Consider the following 18,399-nt stretch of genomic DNA (forward strand, 5'->3'; position numbering starts at 1 on the left):
AGTCTCTCCAACTAAAAAACTTACAGAAACCAAAGATTCTCATAAGCAAACTGAAGTGCAAACTGCTGATGCCACACAGCAACACAGCAGTAAATCCACAACATCCAGCAGTCTTGGCTTTACCACTTTTGACTTCTAGAAAATAACTAGTTTTCTCCAGAAGCGATGCTTTATCTTTGCTTTTTTCTTTACTGATGTAGTATATAAAAGCATTTTCCAGTTGGAAACAATGAAAAAAACCACCTCTTTGACCTATGATCTATATGAACTGCTAAATTATTTATGAGTGAGCATCTGAGTATTTTGTGTTTTAAGCTGAAAAGCCAACCTATTTGACAACTTTTCCTTCATTTTCCTGAACTCTTCCATGTTTGCTAACACCCTACAAAGATGACATTTAAGTATGTGCTGTTGTGGTGACAGTGATCAGCTGGAACTGTGGCTCCCTCCCAGAACAGTTGACCTCACAGATGAAATAAGACCATATGTTATAGGTGACAAAAGATTGGCAGTTTTATTCCTTTCCTCTCAAGCTTCCTGATGGTAAGAGCAGTAGCAATATGACCTTTTCTCCCTACTTTCTCTGCTCTTTAATCTTCTATCCAAAAAAAGAAAAGAAAGAGCACTTTTCCTTCCTGCCTTCTTTTTACAGCAATGCTGCCTCCAGTGCAATTTTTTTTCAGCCTATGGAACCCCTGTCCTTGAGCCTCCCTTCTTCCTCTGGGGAGGGAAAAAGGAGAAAAGGCAGTAGGAAGCACAACAGTGGTGGCTGGGTCAGCTCACTGTACCTTTTACAGATAACTTGAAAAATACAAAAATAGTATTATACTGCTGTCACTAATACAAGGACATAGAATTTTAGGCTGAATATATCACCTATGAGATGTATCTGTCAGCTCATTCCAAACCCCCTTTTACTATTCCAGCCTCCCTTAATTTACTACCTTTCCCCAGAACCGCTTTCAGCATCTCAGAAAAAGGGTGGTGAAGAGGAGAAAACAGAAGCAAAGCAAAAAGAAAGTACGGATGTTGGCTGTGGGACCTTCACCCCTTTTATCTGTCAACTTCTTGTTCAAGTTCTGCTTATTTTTATGCATCTTTTGAAAACCGAAAGAAAAATGAAAGTACTAGCAGAAGTATATGGACTACTTTACACCTAAACTATTTACAGAAGTAGCCATTAAAAAAAAAAAAGAAAAAAACAGAGCCAAAACAAAACAGGAGGGAAAAAAAAAAAGGTAAAATAAATTTGGTAGAGCTTCTACTGTAACAAACCAAGCTGCGATAAGCTGAGATCAATATGCCAACACGCATGAAGAGTTTTACAGAGATAGCTTGAGCTCAGTAGAAAATGTTTTTTTCAGCCAAAGAAAAGTTTTGCTATCAACATAAAATTCAGAAGCATACTATAAAACTGGTTTGCTGGAATTTTCCATGGTAACAGAAAGAATAAAGTGGGAGCTCCTGCCATGGCTTTCTTTACAAAGGACAGAAAAGCGTGTCTAGCTTTTATTTGAAAAAAATAATGTTCCTACTTCTTGTTACTCTGATTACTGGGTACGAAGTAAAGAGAATCTCGGGGATTTATTTCATACAGGTAAGTGTCAGTATTAAATTCAAACCGGGGGGGGGGGAATCTGATCGTCAAGTGGGACAAGTATTCTAACCTGCTCTTCCATGACTTATTAATTAAGGGGATATATTTTAGACTTGAAAATTATTTGTTACTGTAAGAAGTACAGTGATTTCTTGTATCTCTGGTAGGGGCAATTACAGCACATTTGTATGATTCAAACATTTCCTTAAATTAATGTTTATCACATTACATCTCTAAATTTTATCAGGTGCAAGTAAAAAGAAAATCCTTTTTATTATTTTGTATATTTTACATAGGCAATACTCTCCATTTAATATTATCTAGTATACTCACAAGCTTGGTTAATCAAGCAATAGTACAGTATATGGTTTTACACTTTACATGCATAGTTATCCTTTCTTGGCAATGAATTACACTGTTGAAGACAGAATTATTCCCTTATTCCAAAACATTATAAACTGGAAATATTTCAGTTGGACAAAGTATTTTGGCCTAATTTAGCATGAAGTTTTTCCCTACTGTTTTGGACCTCCTGCAGCCCCTTAAAACAAGACAGAGATGCTTAGCAATGTGTTACCATCTAATTGAATTGATCACAATTCACATATTGTTTCCAAAATACAATAGGAAAATAAAGTCACTGGGTAAACCAAGAATGTGTCTCAGTTTTTAATAACTTACTGAAATCCTATTGCAGGAAAATGTAGGACATAAAAATTCTAACAGCAATTGGTTTTAAGTGTAAGGCTGAAAAAATTCATTAGAATAAAGAATAATAGCTGAAAAAGCTGTAGCTATTTTTGTATTTTTAACTAATGGGCACTTACTGCTTGTATTTCTCCTAAGCACATATGACTGTCTTTTGTAAGTGCTAGGACAATTTTCCCATTTAAAAACTTTTCACACACAACTTCAGCAGAAGTCCAATTTGATCACTGAATATTGATCGTTCTTCACTCAACAAATCAATTCTGTTAGTGAAGACAGAATTGTACCCTCACTCCATAACTTATCAGAAATGCTAAAGAAGTAAAATCTTATATAAATCTTGAAGAAATAACTGAGTAAAAGAAGTATCGAGCCAGGCTATGACTTGTTTAAAACACTTCTTCATGTTTGACTTCTCTTTTATTTAATGTCCTGTAGAAATATCTAACTCTTCTTGATTTGGAAAACTAAAGTTATCTGAAGCTCCAATCTTCTACAAACTGCATGTGTGTCATATGAGCATGGAAATATATGACTACTTTGGTTAAAGATGGTAAAATGCTACAGTTGGCGTTATCGTAAGAAGGAAATAAACAGAAAAAGTAATCGGTGAGTAGCTACCGTATTCTGATGAGTTTTAAACTGAGTGTTTTTTTCTGTTACGTGTCAAATTTGTAACTGATTAAAATATTCTGTGCTACTAAGAAGTGCATATATTAAATATCAAACTCCATAAAAAACACTGAAAATCCTTATCCCCAAATATTTCCAGCTTGGTAGAGCAGGCAAAAAGCATTAAGAAATGAAAATACACAAGAAAATTGCAAATCCCACCTGATGATCCAAATACAAGGCATTCCTTTGAAGGTGATGTGAAAGAATCTCATTCTATCAGGCAGCAGTGAGGGGGGAAAGGAAAGGGACAGAAGGTGCAGAATGCATGAAAAGAGCTTTAAAAGGTGTAAACTAGACAGTGATCTTTCTGTTTTACATAGAAATAAAATGCTTTTTATCTGCTGAACTATTAACAAGTTTTGATCCCAAAACAGAAGTGATAAAAGTTTGCCATGAATTAAGACTATGAACTACTATATCATATTTTGCTTTTACATATACATTAAATTCATGTAAATGTCTACTACATAGATAACTATAAACCCTTTGATAAACCTGTGTTTTAAACATGTCCTGATTTTTGTACACAAATTACATGTAAGATTATGTCTGATATGAGGCACTATAAGCAACAAATTAATTTCATGATCTATCGCACTATAAGCAATAAATTAATCTCATGATCTATCACTACTAATTTCGTTTATAACACCAACAGATTAAGAACCTTTAAACTTAACTACAATATATTTAAAATATTCCTATGTAATTTTGACTCAGCTAATTTCAAAAAGCTATGAGGAAAACCTCAAAGGGTTAATAGCAGAACATCACATACACAAAGAATCAATGTTACTCTACTTCCATAGTAGTCAGAAAATTTTGCACTAACAGTACAATGTAAACTTTGATTAATGAATGACTACAAGTTAGTGAGAATGGCACATGACACACATTGCTTTATAGCTGACCTTTGGGCTGCTGGCCTCAAGTTTTAGTTGCATGAGCTGTGCTAGTGTGTGTTCCCGGATACTACTCAGTTCAGCTTGCTGCCGTCTCAGCTTTATTAGCAGCAGCGTGAGCTCCTCTGGCTGAAGGAGTGCAGTGTGAGAAGCCAAAGAGTAGAAAAAAGGTTAATTGGTATCCTAAACATCACTTTATGAAAATAAGGGTTCTTAGTACTTTGACTAGCGATACAAAACATAGACCATTTTTCCCCAATTGACCATTTTCAAATACATAATGAAGGGTTTACTTTTAACTACTCAAGTGAATCAATACTAGAAATGCCATAAAAATGAACCATTCTGTAATACAGGACAAAACTAAGTAAGGATTTTGTAGGAGAAGGTCTGTGCGGTCCTCAGGTTTTTTTCTGACCTGCACATCAAATTGATGATATTGACTTAAGTGAAGGGGGAGATAATGCCAGCCCTTAGGATATATCATTACCTGTACATGGACAGCCATTTGAGCTTGGTGAAAGAATCAATGCCCTCAAGAAAATTTAGTTTCTAAAATAATTCTTCAAATGCATGCATCAAAATTAAGGATAAAAATAATAACACCCCCCCCCCCCCCCCCAGTAACTGAACTACATCAGAAACAATCACCCTTCACAAAATACTGCACAAACATGACAAAAGTAATTTTCCATTCCATCTTCCAGAGGTCTGAGGCTACCAGCTGATTTACTGCTTTGCTTTTATGACTAAGATGCATAATACAGCCTTAGGAAGTGACAAATAATAGTATTTAAACCCCAAGATTATATATATAATAGAAATAAAGTCACACTCCAATGGGTATTTGTCAGGTAATTTCACACAAATCAATTTAGGTCAGTTTGGGAAACTACCTGAACCAGTCCTGGGAACCATTTCTATTAGAAATACTTCAAAGAAAAAATCCAATTCTTTAACGTTGCAAGTATTTTTGTTATGTTCCTGTTTGCTTCTGTTTCTTACACTTCTCCAGAAGTCAGCTTTATAAGAGGTTAAATATTCATTCAGCATTTTGGTTTTCTCAGTTCTGTGTGTTAATAAAAACCAAATCTTAAACACAGAAAAACCCCTAAACCACTGCTTGCTCTCTCCCACAGTCACAGAATTTCCCCAAAGCAAAGAAGCAAAAGGTCCAGAGAACCACATATTGAATTACTGGAAAACGAATACCAGTTTCTTAGAATAAAGGGAAAAAATTCCTGAGAGTAAGCGCGGCACTGGCACCGTTGTGAGTGCGCACCAAAGTAGCCCACGAGAGGGAGCAAGGGATTTCCACATATCTTCAGCTGTCAAAACCGTCTGCTTTGAGGGAAATCCAGCACCAAAACCAAATAGTCTAATGGCCAGTCTTCCTCTTACAGAACTCATTCAGTACCTGAATTTAAAATACCTAATTTCAGAGAGTAAGCATAGGAATGTACACTTCTATGCAAGACATTTTCAAGTTCTCTCCAAAAATCAGTGACAGTGCTTTCAGTCTGAAAATTAATGTAATTTCAAAGCACAGAAAACCTTATTTTCAGAAATAAGGATATTGAAAGTAGCATCTTTAAGCAAAAGGAAAAGTGGGTCACTTTTTCAAGATGAAAACTCTTGTAATATTCTGCAAAAGCCCAATTTTAGTGCATTAGCAATAAACTATTTAATGGTACCTGAATCCAGTGTTTGCAAGCAAACTGTTTTCCACAGAGGAGCCCACTGAACAGTAATTCCCACTCCTCTCTAGAGATTCATAATGTTGCAAGCATTTTTGACATTAAGTGTTGTGCTTTTGATACAGCTCTTGGGACTCTCGCAACAACCACAACACAAAATTTTGCTTAAAGAGGATTCCTCCTCAGGCCTTTGCAACGCTTGTGCTGTGGGCAGGACTTGTGGTTTCTACAGGCAGAAGCTTGGACCTCCTTGCCCCCTGCCCCACTCATCAGCCCAGCTCCAGGAACAGAGTCCAGGAGAGCTGATGCGGCTCTGAACCCAAAGAAACATCTGAAGAAGACAAGGCACAGAGATAAGGCGCCAGTTGCCAAAGGCCAACCCCTAAGTTGCAGAAGGTACCAGGGATTCATGCTGGGAAGTGCAAGAAACAGGGGTCAAGGCAGTGGAAGGACTGACTGGAGAGCTGTTGCCTACTGTATTATTACTCCATAACACTCTCAAACAGTCATTTCAGATGGACAGAGTACAGAAAGGAGACAAAAGCTAGTAAAGAAATCACAGAAATTTAAGATCTCAAAGCTTCTGGCTAAGTGTCATGTTTCAATTAGGAAGGTGGACAGTATTCACCATTACTGCTCTGATGAAATAACTTCAGTGAGAATTTCAGCTCTACCACAGTAAAATGGGAGATATCAAAAAAAAAAAAAAGACACAATTTTACCAAAAGCAATTTTAGTACCCTTAAGATTTCCAAAAATGGCAAACTTTACTTTTAGGATTTTCTAAATAATTGATGGAGAAATAAGTGTTCTGTAATGTATTCTACTCTCTCTCAGGAGTTTCTATAATGTATCAAAAATGCTTAAAATAAAACCCCAACTAGTTCTCAAAGAAAATCTGGACTCAGTGGCTACACAATACTCTCAGATTTCAATGGAACCACAGAGTACTACTTTATTTGCTTTTAAAATCCCTGATAATAATTAAAGGCCACATTTATGGCAAACTTTGAATAGAATAAAATTTCAGTGTTGCCTCTTCATGCTCAAAGGATTATTCTTAAAAAAATCCTGATGTACCAAATAAAAATGCAACTCACTGTTTTGCCTTGGAGGCTCTGAGGAGTAACAGGCTGTAAACTCAGACCTGCTGGCATTGACCTTCTGTCAGGCACAAAGACATGCTGTACAAAAACAAAACAGCACATTATGATCCACTGTTATCTGAAGACTCAAAACCTATTAAATGCTAAAAAAAGAAGTCAAGCCAACTTCAAGTCAAGCCATGACAAACTTCACAATCATGATAAATTTGCTATGATTTGTGCTAGTTTTAGCCAGCCGTGCTCCCTGCTGATCTACTATCTAGGACACATAAGTAGCTTACCTCTAAATTTTAGAAATATTCCAGCTTTCATCATTCATTAAATTAACAATCCTCCCTCACAGTTGTTGCCCTACTGACAGCACATGTAAACAACAATTTTAGCTTTTCACCCACCATTAAAAGCTGTTTGAAAACCTAAGATCTCTCTATAGATGGGGATTAAACCTTAAAATTTACCCCACTCATTTCAAAGAGCCTCCTTATTAACCGCCTCTTAAAAACAGGTCTGTTTTCAAGTTGATGTCAAAACCTAGCTGTGTAACAAAAACAAATGCAAACCAGACAGCGTGAAAAACCAAAGGCAAACAAATCTTGTATAAAAGATAGTAAATATGAAATACTAGCATAGTGTTTTAACAAGGAAAAATATATACCAGAAGGGAAAACATGGCTGAAAGTACACACATGCATTGCAGCACTGACCCTAGTAATACTCACACTCAGATGTGTGAGAAGCACTGATTACTAAATTTTTGAGACATAAAGGATGTAAAAAAAAAAATTACTCCTTTGTAGATAGGGACCTAAATACTTCCAAGTCAGTAACCAACTGGAAGTTATTTGAACTGCTTTAAGACATAGTTGAAGGATGGGTTTTTCCCCTGCATCAAGAAACATAAAGACACCAGAGAGAAAGACTTTGGAAAAATGCTTGGAAACTTTTTATACAAACACTAGTTTTACATCCAACTGAAAGAGTAATTTTATGTAATTATCTCCAATGTATTAGAAATCATGCATAACACAAGCATGATGGATACAGCAGAGCCACATACGGCAGCCAGGTTTATTGGTCCATGTCTTCCTCTCACTGATGAAGACCAGCAAAGTCACACTAGTCAAGTGCTAACGTTGTGTGCAAACAGACTCTGATCTTTAGTGATCTCCCTAATAACTCAAAGGCATCAAAAGAAATAGCTGCACTCAGTTTTCTGCTGGCACCCAAAGCAGCCAAGCTTGTGGCTGAAGAACGGAAAACAGCACATGGAAAGAAATCTGGGATTTTCAGTCCTCTTAATGTTCCAGGTAATAAAGCTAGAAAGGAGAAAGATTTCTATAAGTACAACAAACTATTCTGAGGAATTTGCATCTGGACTCCTTTTCTTTTCTTTAGAGAAACATGGTATCATGGCCAGTAAAAGTAGGACAACATGTTTTCACCTAACATATTAGAAAAATGCCTCTTTACTATCTATATCTATATCTATAGATTTTTAAATGCTTTTTTCTCCATGAAAACAGTGATGTAACTTAATAATACTAAAATGGGTACTACAGCGCAACATATTTCTACTAAAAATCCTTGTAAATAAGATTTTTAATTATTAAAAACAAAGGTATTTTTACCTTAGTATGATGTGCCCTGTGTCTGCGATCAATAGTTATATCTCCCCTTTGCACAGGTGAAGACACTTCTGATCTGTATGTCCGCTGTGGGGAATATCCTTGGAAACCAGCGATTGAACCATGAGAAGGTGAAGTGGGAATCGAATGCATTGTCTGATCAGAAATATTGATCATAGTTTTTGGGCTACTTAAAGTACTGTGTCTGGTAAGAGTTGTTTGCTTATTGTAAAACTGACGTTGCTGCCATTCATAGAGCTGCCACATTGTGTCATCACGCATTGACCTCCGTTTTTCTTCGGCTGTTACTGGTCCTATGGCTCTGTCGTAAGCCGATGGTGTTATGCTGCAGAGGCTCTCTGGCCGTGCTTTGCTGTTCCTTGGCAGTGTTCTGTAGCCTTCTGGGTACCGAGGTAAAGCTTGAGGTCGATGGCTTGGCATGTTTCTTGGTAATGTCTGATACGAGATTATGCTGATTTTAAATAAAAACCAAATTTTTATTTTATTAGCTGACAGCATTAATATTATGGCTATATAAAGTTTTCCAATGCTGGTTAAGTTTATCTAGCTAATTCTTACATTTTTTTAATATTACAAGTGTCATTTTAAAGTTATGCAAGAAAATTAAGACAACAATTAATGCATCAACTGTACTGATTGAATGCACTGTAGCAGCCAAAACTGCATCTTCTCTCTGATTAGCTGCTTGGCTGTATAATCCATACTACATCTCTTTACCAGCTAACAGCCTAGTAGTGTCAAGTTTAGACTAAATCTTGTCACTTGTCTATATGCTGGATAGATCAAAGTTTTGAAAGCTTTGAAGTTCTATACAGTTTCAGTATGGGCCCCTTTTAAATGTTCTCTTTTTGGAAAGTGAAAAAACCCTCCTGTTGCTTCCCCTATGAAAATCTTGAGCAATTACAATGGACATAAAAATTTATGATTTTTTTAACAGAAAAAAAAACCAGTAACTCTCTAATGAAATTATATTCTGAAATTGTCAAGGACAAACCATTCTGTATCAGCTATTCAAGCAAAACAAGCAGGCAAACTCATAGTATCATAAAATGGTCTGGGCTGGAAAGGACCTTAAGATCATCTACTTACAACCCCCCTGCCATGGGCAGGGATGCCTCACCCTAGACCACGTCGCCCAAAGCTCTGTCCAACCTGGCCTTGAACACTGCCAGGGATGGATCATTTACCACTTCTTTGGGCAACCCATTCTAGTGCGTCAGCACCCTCACAGTAAAGAACTTCTTCGTTATATCTAACCTGAACTTCCCCTGCTTAAGTTTTAACCCATTACCCCTTGTCGTATCATTACAATCCCTGATGTCCCTCTCCAGCATCCTTGTAGGCTTCCTTCAGATACTAGAAGGCTGCTATGACGTCTCCATGCAGCCTTCTCTTCTCCAGGCTGAAACAGTTTTTAGTTTGATAGTAATACTCTATTGGTTTTCAACTTGGATATGAACACAAAGCTTACTCTTTAATTTGCTGCCACATTGAAATCTTGGAGTGCTGCAGTAACTCTCAGCATTAGTTAAAATGCAAGATTTTCCATTCTGAGTATCAATGCATGACTAAGTATGACAAAGCATTTATTGTTTTGTATTTTTTTGTTTTGTTTTGTTTTGTTGTTTTTTTCCAGAGGACAAAATCTAGCTCATAAACATTGATTCATTCAACCCTTATCTAAAATTCAGATGAGCACCTCTTAAAGCCTTTTGCTACTGATCATATAGATGATTGATACTTGCCCAGAGATAAGTTTGATCTCAAATTGGACTTGATTCAGCCATCAGAGGGCAGCAGCTTCTAGCTACAACCCAGACATTTAAACTAAAATCTGTGCCACCAGCAGGCACCAGAATCTGAAGATAGTTTTGAACGACCTAGTGCCACAATTAAAGAAATTGTGTGGGGCAAATGGCAAGGTAAACTAACATCATGCATGTTAGATCCTTATGGAATAACTATGAAGGAAACTGATGATGGTGAAAACTACTTTTCATTGAAAATAGTTAAGCTGAATATAACCACCTGTAACATTCTGCAAATGAAAGCTATTATAAACAGCTTTGCATACAAAACCTACTACAGTTTCTGAAACTTTCAAAGAATTAATGAAGTATTAACCCCATTTTGTAGATGGAACAGCTTTTCATACACAAAAAAAGGAAATAGATTCTAAATCCTATTCTTTTGTTGCAAAACCTGCTTAAATACCTCTAAATGCTTTTCTCCATCTCCATATTTAAAAAACAACCAACCAAGACACCTTTGGGTTCAATTTATAACTTTCAAAGTATTATTTTAGCTGTTCACAAATGCGTATGGCAAAGCCTGGTATTTTCATGAAGATATCCAGTAGCTAGATACACCTCACTCACTGAAGCTCCTCTCCCATTTTACTAATTAAATAGGCAGTCTAATCCTGTTGGCTCCTTTAAACAACCTGGACAAGAAAAACTATCTGAACTTCTTGCTATGTAAAGATAGCAATTTAAAGTCTGCATGCAATTACTTACATTCTAGAACATTTAGGAAGATAACATACTCATCTTCTATTGGTAAACACAAACAAAGCCCAACTGCCTCAGTATTAAGCCTTGTTTTATATCATTTTATAAATTCAAAACAGATTCACCAATGTCCTGCTGACAGTCAGTCTAGTCAAACCCAAAAAGCAACTCGAGACGGTACTGCAGCTTATAGCCACCTTGCACACAAGGAAAGACTGCTGTAGTCAGTCAAGCAGGCATGCACACTATGAGGTTGCAAAATATTTCTGAAACTTTCATAAATAGCTTCCTACAAATCTTCACATATGAAAGAAAAAAGGCTTCTACATGAGTTTACAGACCCCTTATAGACACCTAATTTAGAGGTTGTCTCTAGGATTACTGTTGGGTGGCCTTTCCGGTTCTGGCTTCCAAGTTAGACTATTTGGGAAAGCAATTTTGCCGCTAAATCTTTAGGGGCTCAGTTCTGCAATGTTATAAATGCCTTCAGACTGAAACCTCAGAGTTGCCCTTCATCTTAAAGGATGCAAATACCAGCTGGCCCAGAATACTGAACTTCTATGTGCAAATCAAGCAAAGGTTGGCATGGTGAAGACAGAAAGCTGGGGCTGTACAGCAGGCATTTATTATTTAGAATGAGGCTTATATGGCCAGAGTGGGGAGACAAAGGCTTACATCCTGGGTTAGCAGCCATGAAAAGCACTTGGTACCATACACCCCTTCTGTATTTTCCCACATTTTAGAAAGACCACTCAAGTGAGCCACTTTTGGTGAAAACATTTACTCGTAACTGACTTGTGCAAAACAAATTAAATAATATGATACTGAGGTGGAATGTTTTAATTTTCATTAAAAAATAACAATTTTATTTTTGGCTTAAAAAAGGTTTTTCTTCCTCAAGGCATCAGCTGTGCTTATTTGCTTGGCTCTTGCAAAAGTAGATGTCTAGATCCATGGAAATGGCTGATAACAGCTTAAAGAATTAAGAACTACACTGCTGGCATTAATTTCTCAGGCAAGCTACTCAGGGGTCAGCCTGTTCCTCTAAAAAAATTACTAGTTTTACCAGTGAATCCTTTTCATTCCATATTGAGGACAGCAAACAGATCCTATTTTACATATAGTTATTTAATTGAACCTGTTTGATAACATTTCAGTATTCTTAAAGCTCTAATTTTTTTTTTTTTTCAGTCTGACACTGGAGATCCTCAGTTTTGTCCTCCATGGTTTCTCTAACACACCAGAGAGACAGATAAAGTGGAAAGCATCTTCGTTAAAAGTCAGCAACTCTTCCCCATTAAGTGAAGACTGCTTTTCTCAGAAATTTGAGTTGAACAGGTCTTACCACAAAAAAGCCTTACCAGCCTCTCACCCCAACCTTAAGCTTTAACATAAACTGGAGCTTCTTTCTGCTCTCACTCACCAACTTAAATCTCTGTCTCCAGACAGAACTGGTAGTCTGAATAAAAATAAGATTTTAAATTTAAATGAAACCACATTCTAAAGACATTACTATACATTAGGAATTAGATCATTATTCAAGGCTGCTTCCACAGGAAACGAGAGATAGCTCAAGGCCAATGCTTTTTCAGTTTGCAACCTTTATGCTGAAGTGCATTTGGAAGCATACCCTTTGCACTATCAATACGCCAATAATTAAACAGATATTGTTAATTAGTAGCATATTGTTAACAGTACTTCCCTTTATTTGATTCCCACAATGAAATCAATTTTAGGGTTCTTTATACTTGTTACCAACTAAAAAAAATGGCACAGCTATTCAACTTTCTACTGTTTGGTTGCAAACTTTACAGTCAAATTAAAAAAAATCTAATTGCATCAAACAGCCTTCTCAGTTCTCATTACGCAAGCACGCATGATAAAATCAAAGTCAGAGTCTGCAAGACCCTGCCTGTACTGAAAGCTCAAACTTGATCAAACTACATATGTTGAGTATTTCATGAAACAGCACATTAACAATTCCTCATTAGATTTCATTAAGGACTAAAAGCAAGGAGGAAATGTTCAAAGAATTTTGGCAAGTGTAAGTCAAACTGATGTAAAATTTTCAAATTTCTGCAAAAAATGTAAAGCCCTCAACCCCCAGATTTTTTAATTTGTGGAAAACACATTTTCTGAAAGTGGGTCTGTCTTAAGCTCCTTGTCCTGTTAGCTATCTATATGCAAACTCCCTCATTTCAGCTCTTCAAAACATCTCCTGTGATATCATCTCCATACTTCCTATCTAAAGCAATATTAAGAACTTTTGTATTTTACTCCTAGAATTGCTTGTATCTAAGCCAGCCTGGAAGAAACGCACCTACTACTCTTGTCAAACAAAGAAACTGCTATTGGTACAAGCTTCAATATTTTCCATCATTCACACATGATTTTAAAGCTTCAGGAATAAGCACTGGAACTCAGTATTAGAACTGAGAGGTGTTTGATTTCATGAGGTGAGAAGCTCTAATCACCATGTTAGTTAGAACTCTATGAGTTACTCTTAGGTAAAGCTTCACTCTCTTCAATTAAAGCTTGTTTAAAGTTTAAAAGCTCTCTGCAATAATTTTGAAGAATTTTAAACAAAATATTATTACAAGAATTTGTGAACAAAAATGCAGACCACAGGGCAATTTCAAGAACAGATTTTAAGAGGAAAAAGAATTGTTATGATTGATGACACCTCCTCTCTGCTAGGAAAGAGAAATCTGTAACACCCAAAAAGGGTTCCTGGCCATTATTAAGTTATTAATATTGATAAATTTATTAATAATCAAATGTTAATAAAAAAAGAAATTGTAATAAATCTGTTCCAAGCAGTCATCCAGGCACTTCTTACAGAGAACAATGAATTATATATTTATGTAATAGAGAAAAAAACCTAAAGAATCTAACCAGGATACAAGTTTCAGTCCTTTCTTGCTAGAAAGCCTAGGAAAAAAACCCAAAAGTATTTATTACATAGTACTTACCCTCTTGTTTCCTCCTCTTGTCCTTTCCCTCTTTGTATTTTAATCCACTGTTCCAACTGCAGCATTGAATTAGTTCTCTGCATAACTCGTTCAGACTCCATATGTGACTGAACCACATTGTGGTGACCTCCATCTCCAGCATCTGCCAGGACAAGCCCAACAGCTTTATTCTCAGACCCATTCAAATGAACTGGTCTGAAGTGTCCAGCCTGAATTGTGCTTATGGGTAAAGTCCTGTATTCGGATGCCAGAGGATTTAGCTTTACACTGTTAATTTTTGTTAATGGCTTATCTTGCCCAACTTTCTGGAATCCGTATTTTTCAGCTTCCAAAGCTTTCTTCTCTTCATTTTTGTTCACTTCTTTATTTTTCTGGTTATTGTGTGCCTCTGGCTTAATTAGCACCCGATGGTTTGAAATATTATTTGCCTCTCGAGGTGATGTATTTTCAGTGGTTAACTTCTCTATTCTGGAAAGGAATATAGGACAAGCTATAATATCAACAAAACATTCATTAAAAATAGGGATAAAAATTGAAAATGAATATATTGATGTTTATCAGGATTATTTCAGTGAATCCCTGGTACAGATATTTTACACCAAATTTTCTCTTCAAGGGAAAAACGCAGGTTGTATTTTCACAATAACCAAGACAGGTTGGGTTTTTTTTTTGGTGGTGGTGGTTTTGGTTTTGGTTTGGGGTGGTGGAGTTTTGGCTGGTTTGGCTTTTTGTTTGTTTGGGTTTTTTTTAATTGGAGAGTGTGAGTATTTTTTCTTCCAGGCTTCTCAATTTCTTTGTTATTTTAAAATTATTTACAACATGGGTGAACTTTTTAAAGCCAATTTCCAATTAACCCCCTAGAAAAAATGGGCACAAGAGGAAATGAAGCCAAAGTCTGTAAAACTGGATGTTCAGTTCCTAGAGGGCTGGACATTCAAAGAGTAAAAATATTCAGTGATGTTCCAACAGCTACAGCTTCCAGATGTCAACAGCATGAAAATCAGATGATTTTTAAAGCCATCTTTAAAAATGGTAGCAGATTACACTGCTGACCAGCCTATGATTCACATTACTGCTGAATTTAACATATAATGAGCACCTTTAAAGAAAGCAAACAACTTTCCATGGTCACTGGCATCAATTAGGTTTCTCTGGTATGTTATCACTTTGGCTGGCAAACATTTTGTGGAAAATAACTGTGGCTTCCTTAATTTTAAGGGGGGAAAATAGCTGCTGACTTAGCGAACCATACCACAAAAATAATGGTATTTTTAGAACAGTTACTGCTTTACAGTACTTACATAAGTACTCAATGTACGCAGTTCTTTCAGTTATCCTCTTTTTAAAATTTCAGAGTATCAAGAACCTGTATCGTTTTTCCATACTGGGACATGAACTGAACACACAGATCAGTGACTTTCCCCTTCTCCCCCTCATTTTTACCTAGGAAAAACCAAAACCAGAAACAACCAACCAACAACAACAACCACCACAGAAACACCCAAACAAACAAACAAAAAAACCAAAAAAAAAACCCACCAAAAACCAAACCCCTAGAATGTTTCAAGCAACATTTTCTGGTACAGGACATAATTGAAGTAAGAGATATAATTCTTTAAGATTATATCTCTGTATAAAACCAAACCAAGAATATGAGATTATTTCAAATTAACCTTTCACATTGTTTTGCATCTGTTTTTGCAAATGTATTATTCGTCTTTATAACTGTGTCCAGTTCAAGTGCCTAATCCGTGTGTAAAAAGGCTGTTACCTATACAGCTGCCCAAGAGCACAGGTACAACTGCTCCTCTGAAAAAGACTCTAACTCCAAGCAAACTAACTACATACAAAGTGGTAAGTATTTTTCCTTACCCTGTCTTGAACAAGAGGCTTAAATGTCCAACATGCGTACACTTCCCCAACAGGTTATTTAAGCCATAAATTCCCAGCAGGCCAACAATTACCTGGGACACAACCCCAGCAAATATACAAAGGACTGAAAACTGTAAGGCCCTTACAAAATACTACCTACTGCTAGTAATACTGGACACTTAATTTTAAATGTACCTCCCATTAAGACCCTACGCTTGCTATGAATCCTCCATGGTATGAAAAAAATCCAGAGATTCCTGCCTTGACAAGTATACCATTTTAAACCTATGAGTCAGAAATCGTAAGATGTCAAAGTCCTCTGCATAGTATATATCAATTAGAATGAAAGGCTCGTGCACTTTGCATGTTAACAAGGGGTGTTATTTTTAATCCCCATGCCTCTTCCTGACATAGTTGTGATGATCCCATCCTCTGCTCGATACTTAATAATGCTACAGAAATCCTCCAAACTTCACTCTATTAATATAAGTAGCTCAAAATAGTCCTCCTCTTTCAGTGATTATGCCTTAGCTGCTGACATGAAAGCGTACACGTCACAAATATCGCGAACTAAAACATTACATCTATAAAATACACTATTCAAGAGTGAGGTGTTCTCTGTTCCCAAGACCAAATATTTCTGCTTATGTTCCTTCTCAAGATTATGAAAAAAAGACCTGCTTACCCCCCCCTCCCACCTCGAAACTGTACTCCCTGCTGTTCTACCACAAACTGAAGGATTTCCCTGAACAAGAAAGTGAATGGAAAACTTCATTCCCCACAGTTATTAACTCATAGAGTGTTGGTATTAAAATTTCAGTTTTCAGCCAGTGCTCAAGAATTTACAAATAAATGTAAGGACTACCTTACAAATAATTCTAAACTTGGGCATTAATGTATGCAACATGCCTTAGTAGTACCACCTACCCCTTATATAGCTCGTTATATCAATTTTTCTCAAGGCGCTTTACAGCAGAGAAGCAGTTGCCATTCTACACATGGAAAATCTCTGGTGCAGAGAGAGAGTGGCATCTCTAAGGACAGTCATCAGATATGTAGCAAAGTCAAGACTTGGCACAGTTTTCAATTTACACTATTACATTACTTTCCACTGTCTGTGCTAATTAAAAATCAAAATCACTATACTGTTTTTTTGTGCAATCTCTGTGCAGTATTACTTGTTACTATGGTTATACACAGCACAGACAAGCACGTCTATTTGACCTTCTTTGTGATGGTGTAGAGGCTGAATGACTGACATCCAAATAGACTTCTGGACTCTCCTTTAACTTTGTTTACCAAATCAGACAACTCCATGTGAGTAAGATCTCTTTCCACAGCAAAGGATCCAAATGGGAAAGAATAACCAGAAACTAACAGATAAATGTGAAAAAACATAAATCCAGCTCTGTATTTAGCTCCATATTTGTATCTAACCCTCAAAGACATATTCAACAAGACTTGAAGGGTATTTTGTTGCCATGTGAGGGAGAAGATGAAGAGAATGAGGAATGATACTGATACACTCATTTAGCATATACCGAATACAATTTATATATTTCCACAACCAATCAAGCTTAATACGTATGGAAAAATACTACAGGAAAAGTACTGTTTTCTGCTGCTTTATATAAATAAATAAATAAATAACATATATAAAAATACATAAATAAATAATTTTAAAAGGGTCAGGTGGGGGCATGTAATTAAATATCATGATTTAAGGGTATGAGGACTGTGATTTAACAAAGCTTGGCAGAGGCACTTGAAAAAGCCATCTTTTCCAAGCACCATGACATCAATAAACCCCCGCTGTGGATGTCGCTATGCTAACAAGTGCTTTTTTGGCAGCCTAGCTTATGCTGTTTAGGGAAAGTAACTACATTAGAAGGAGGGGAAAAAAAAAAATAGTCTTTTCTTAGTACATGCTGCATCACTCGGAAGAAACAAAGGCCCTAGCAGACACGGCTGACAGTGAAAGGATAGAAAAATGATGCTCAAACATGGAAGAGTAATCATCATTTAGAGTAAAAATAATAAATCAGTATGTTGGCGGTATTAGCGAGCAATCAATAATCAGATATAACTTAACTGTGGTCTGCAGTGATACAGCATGGAATGAGCAAGATGTTTTGCTAATCCAGAGAGGCTGTTTCAGCTCATATTTTGAGTCATAAGCTTAAATAGTTCCTTACTAACTAAAGTGTTTGTGTTCAATTATTATGATAGGTCTCTCAGTATATTATTAAACTTGAATTCACTATCTAGGTAAAACAAAAATGTTCAGAAAGGTGTAATTACAGTTAAGTCAACAGGACCAAGTATTATCTGCCCTTCCCTGCAGTTATATGTAAGATGTTTTTCTGCTTTTACTGCAGATCACTTCAAAAAGAAATGGCTACATTTTTATTTTCTCACCTCAATGTCTCATTTCTGTGTTATGTGGCTTACTGTATGTGGAAAGCAAGAATAGTTTATGGAAAACCAGGAAAAGAAGCCACAACTTCACATTTTAAATATTCCTTTTTTTTTTTTCCTCCAAGGAACTAGTATCCTCAGAAAAACAGACTGTAGCTCTGAAATTATTTAATGCTGAAACATTCAATTTAACAGACTGCTGGGTTTGGATTTCCAGAGTATCATAAGCAATGAAGTACCTTGACTACCAGGTTTAAAGAACTATACTGTAAAACCATACTATACTATAACTTATC

At 36.3% G+C, this 18,399-nt stretch overlaps 1 protein-coding gene across 23 annotated transcripts in view; it reads right to left on the minus strand.

Moving 5' to 3' along the window:
- PLEKHA5 (pleckstrin homology domain containing A5) overlaps positions 1 to 18,399 on the minus strand; it is a 159,674-nt gene that overhangs the window by 28,462 nt on the left and 112,813 nt on the right. For 13 of the 23 annotated variants that reach the window (XR_009741759.1, XM_061444627.1, XM_061444635.1 and 10 more), the window contains exons 10-14: positions 13,814 to 14,281; positions 8,314 to 8,782; positions 6,680 to 6,763; positions 3,892 to 4,011; positions 3,140 to 3,193 (exon numbers count right to left, since the gene is read on the minus strand). Coding sequence is in view for 22 of the 23 variants with exons in the window: in XM_061444627.1 (XP_061300611.1) it covers positions 3,140 to 3,193; positions 3,892 to 4,011; positions 6,680 to 6,763; positions 8,314 to 8,782; positions 13,814 to 14,281 (1,195 nt within the window). In the remaining variant the exon portion in view is untranslated. The remainder of the gene's footprint in view (positions 1 to 3,139; positions 3,194 to 3,891; positions 4,012 to 6,679; positions 6,764 to 8,313; positions 8,783 to 13,813; positions 14,282 to 18,399) is intronic. The other 10 variants (XM_061444630.1, XM_061444637.1, XM_061444625.1 and 7 more) reach the window with 3 other exon arrangements.

This window comes from Pezoporus flaviventris, unplaced genomic scaffold (genome assembly GCF_033815535.1).
Source record: "Pezoporus flaviventris isolate CSIRO_AGI_PZ_B2104156 unplaced genomic scaffold, CSIRO_AGI_Pfla_v1 ptg000002l, whole genome shotgun sequence".
NCBI lineage: Eukaryota > Metazoa > Chordata > Aves > Psittaciformes > Psittacidae > Pezoporus > Pezoporus flaviventris.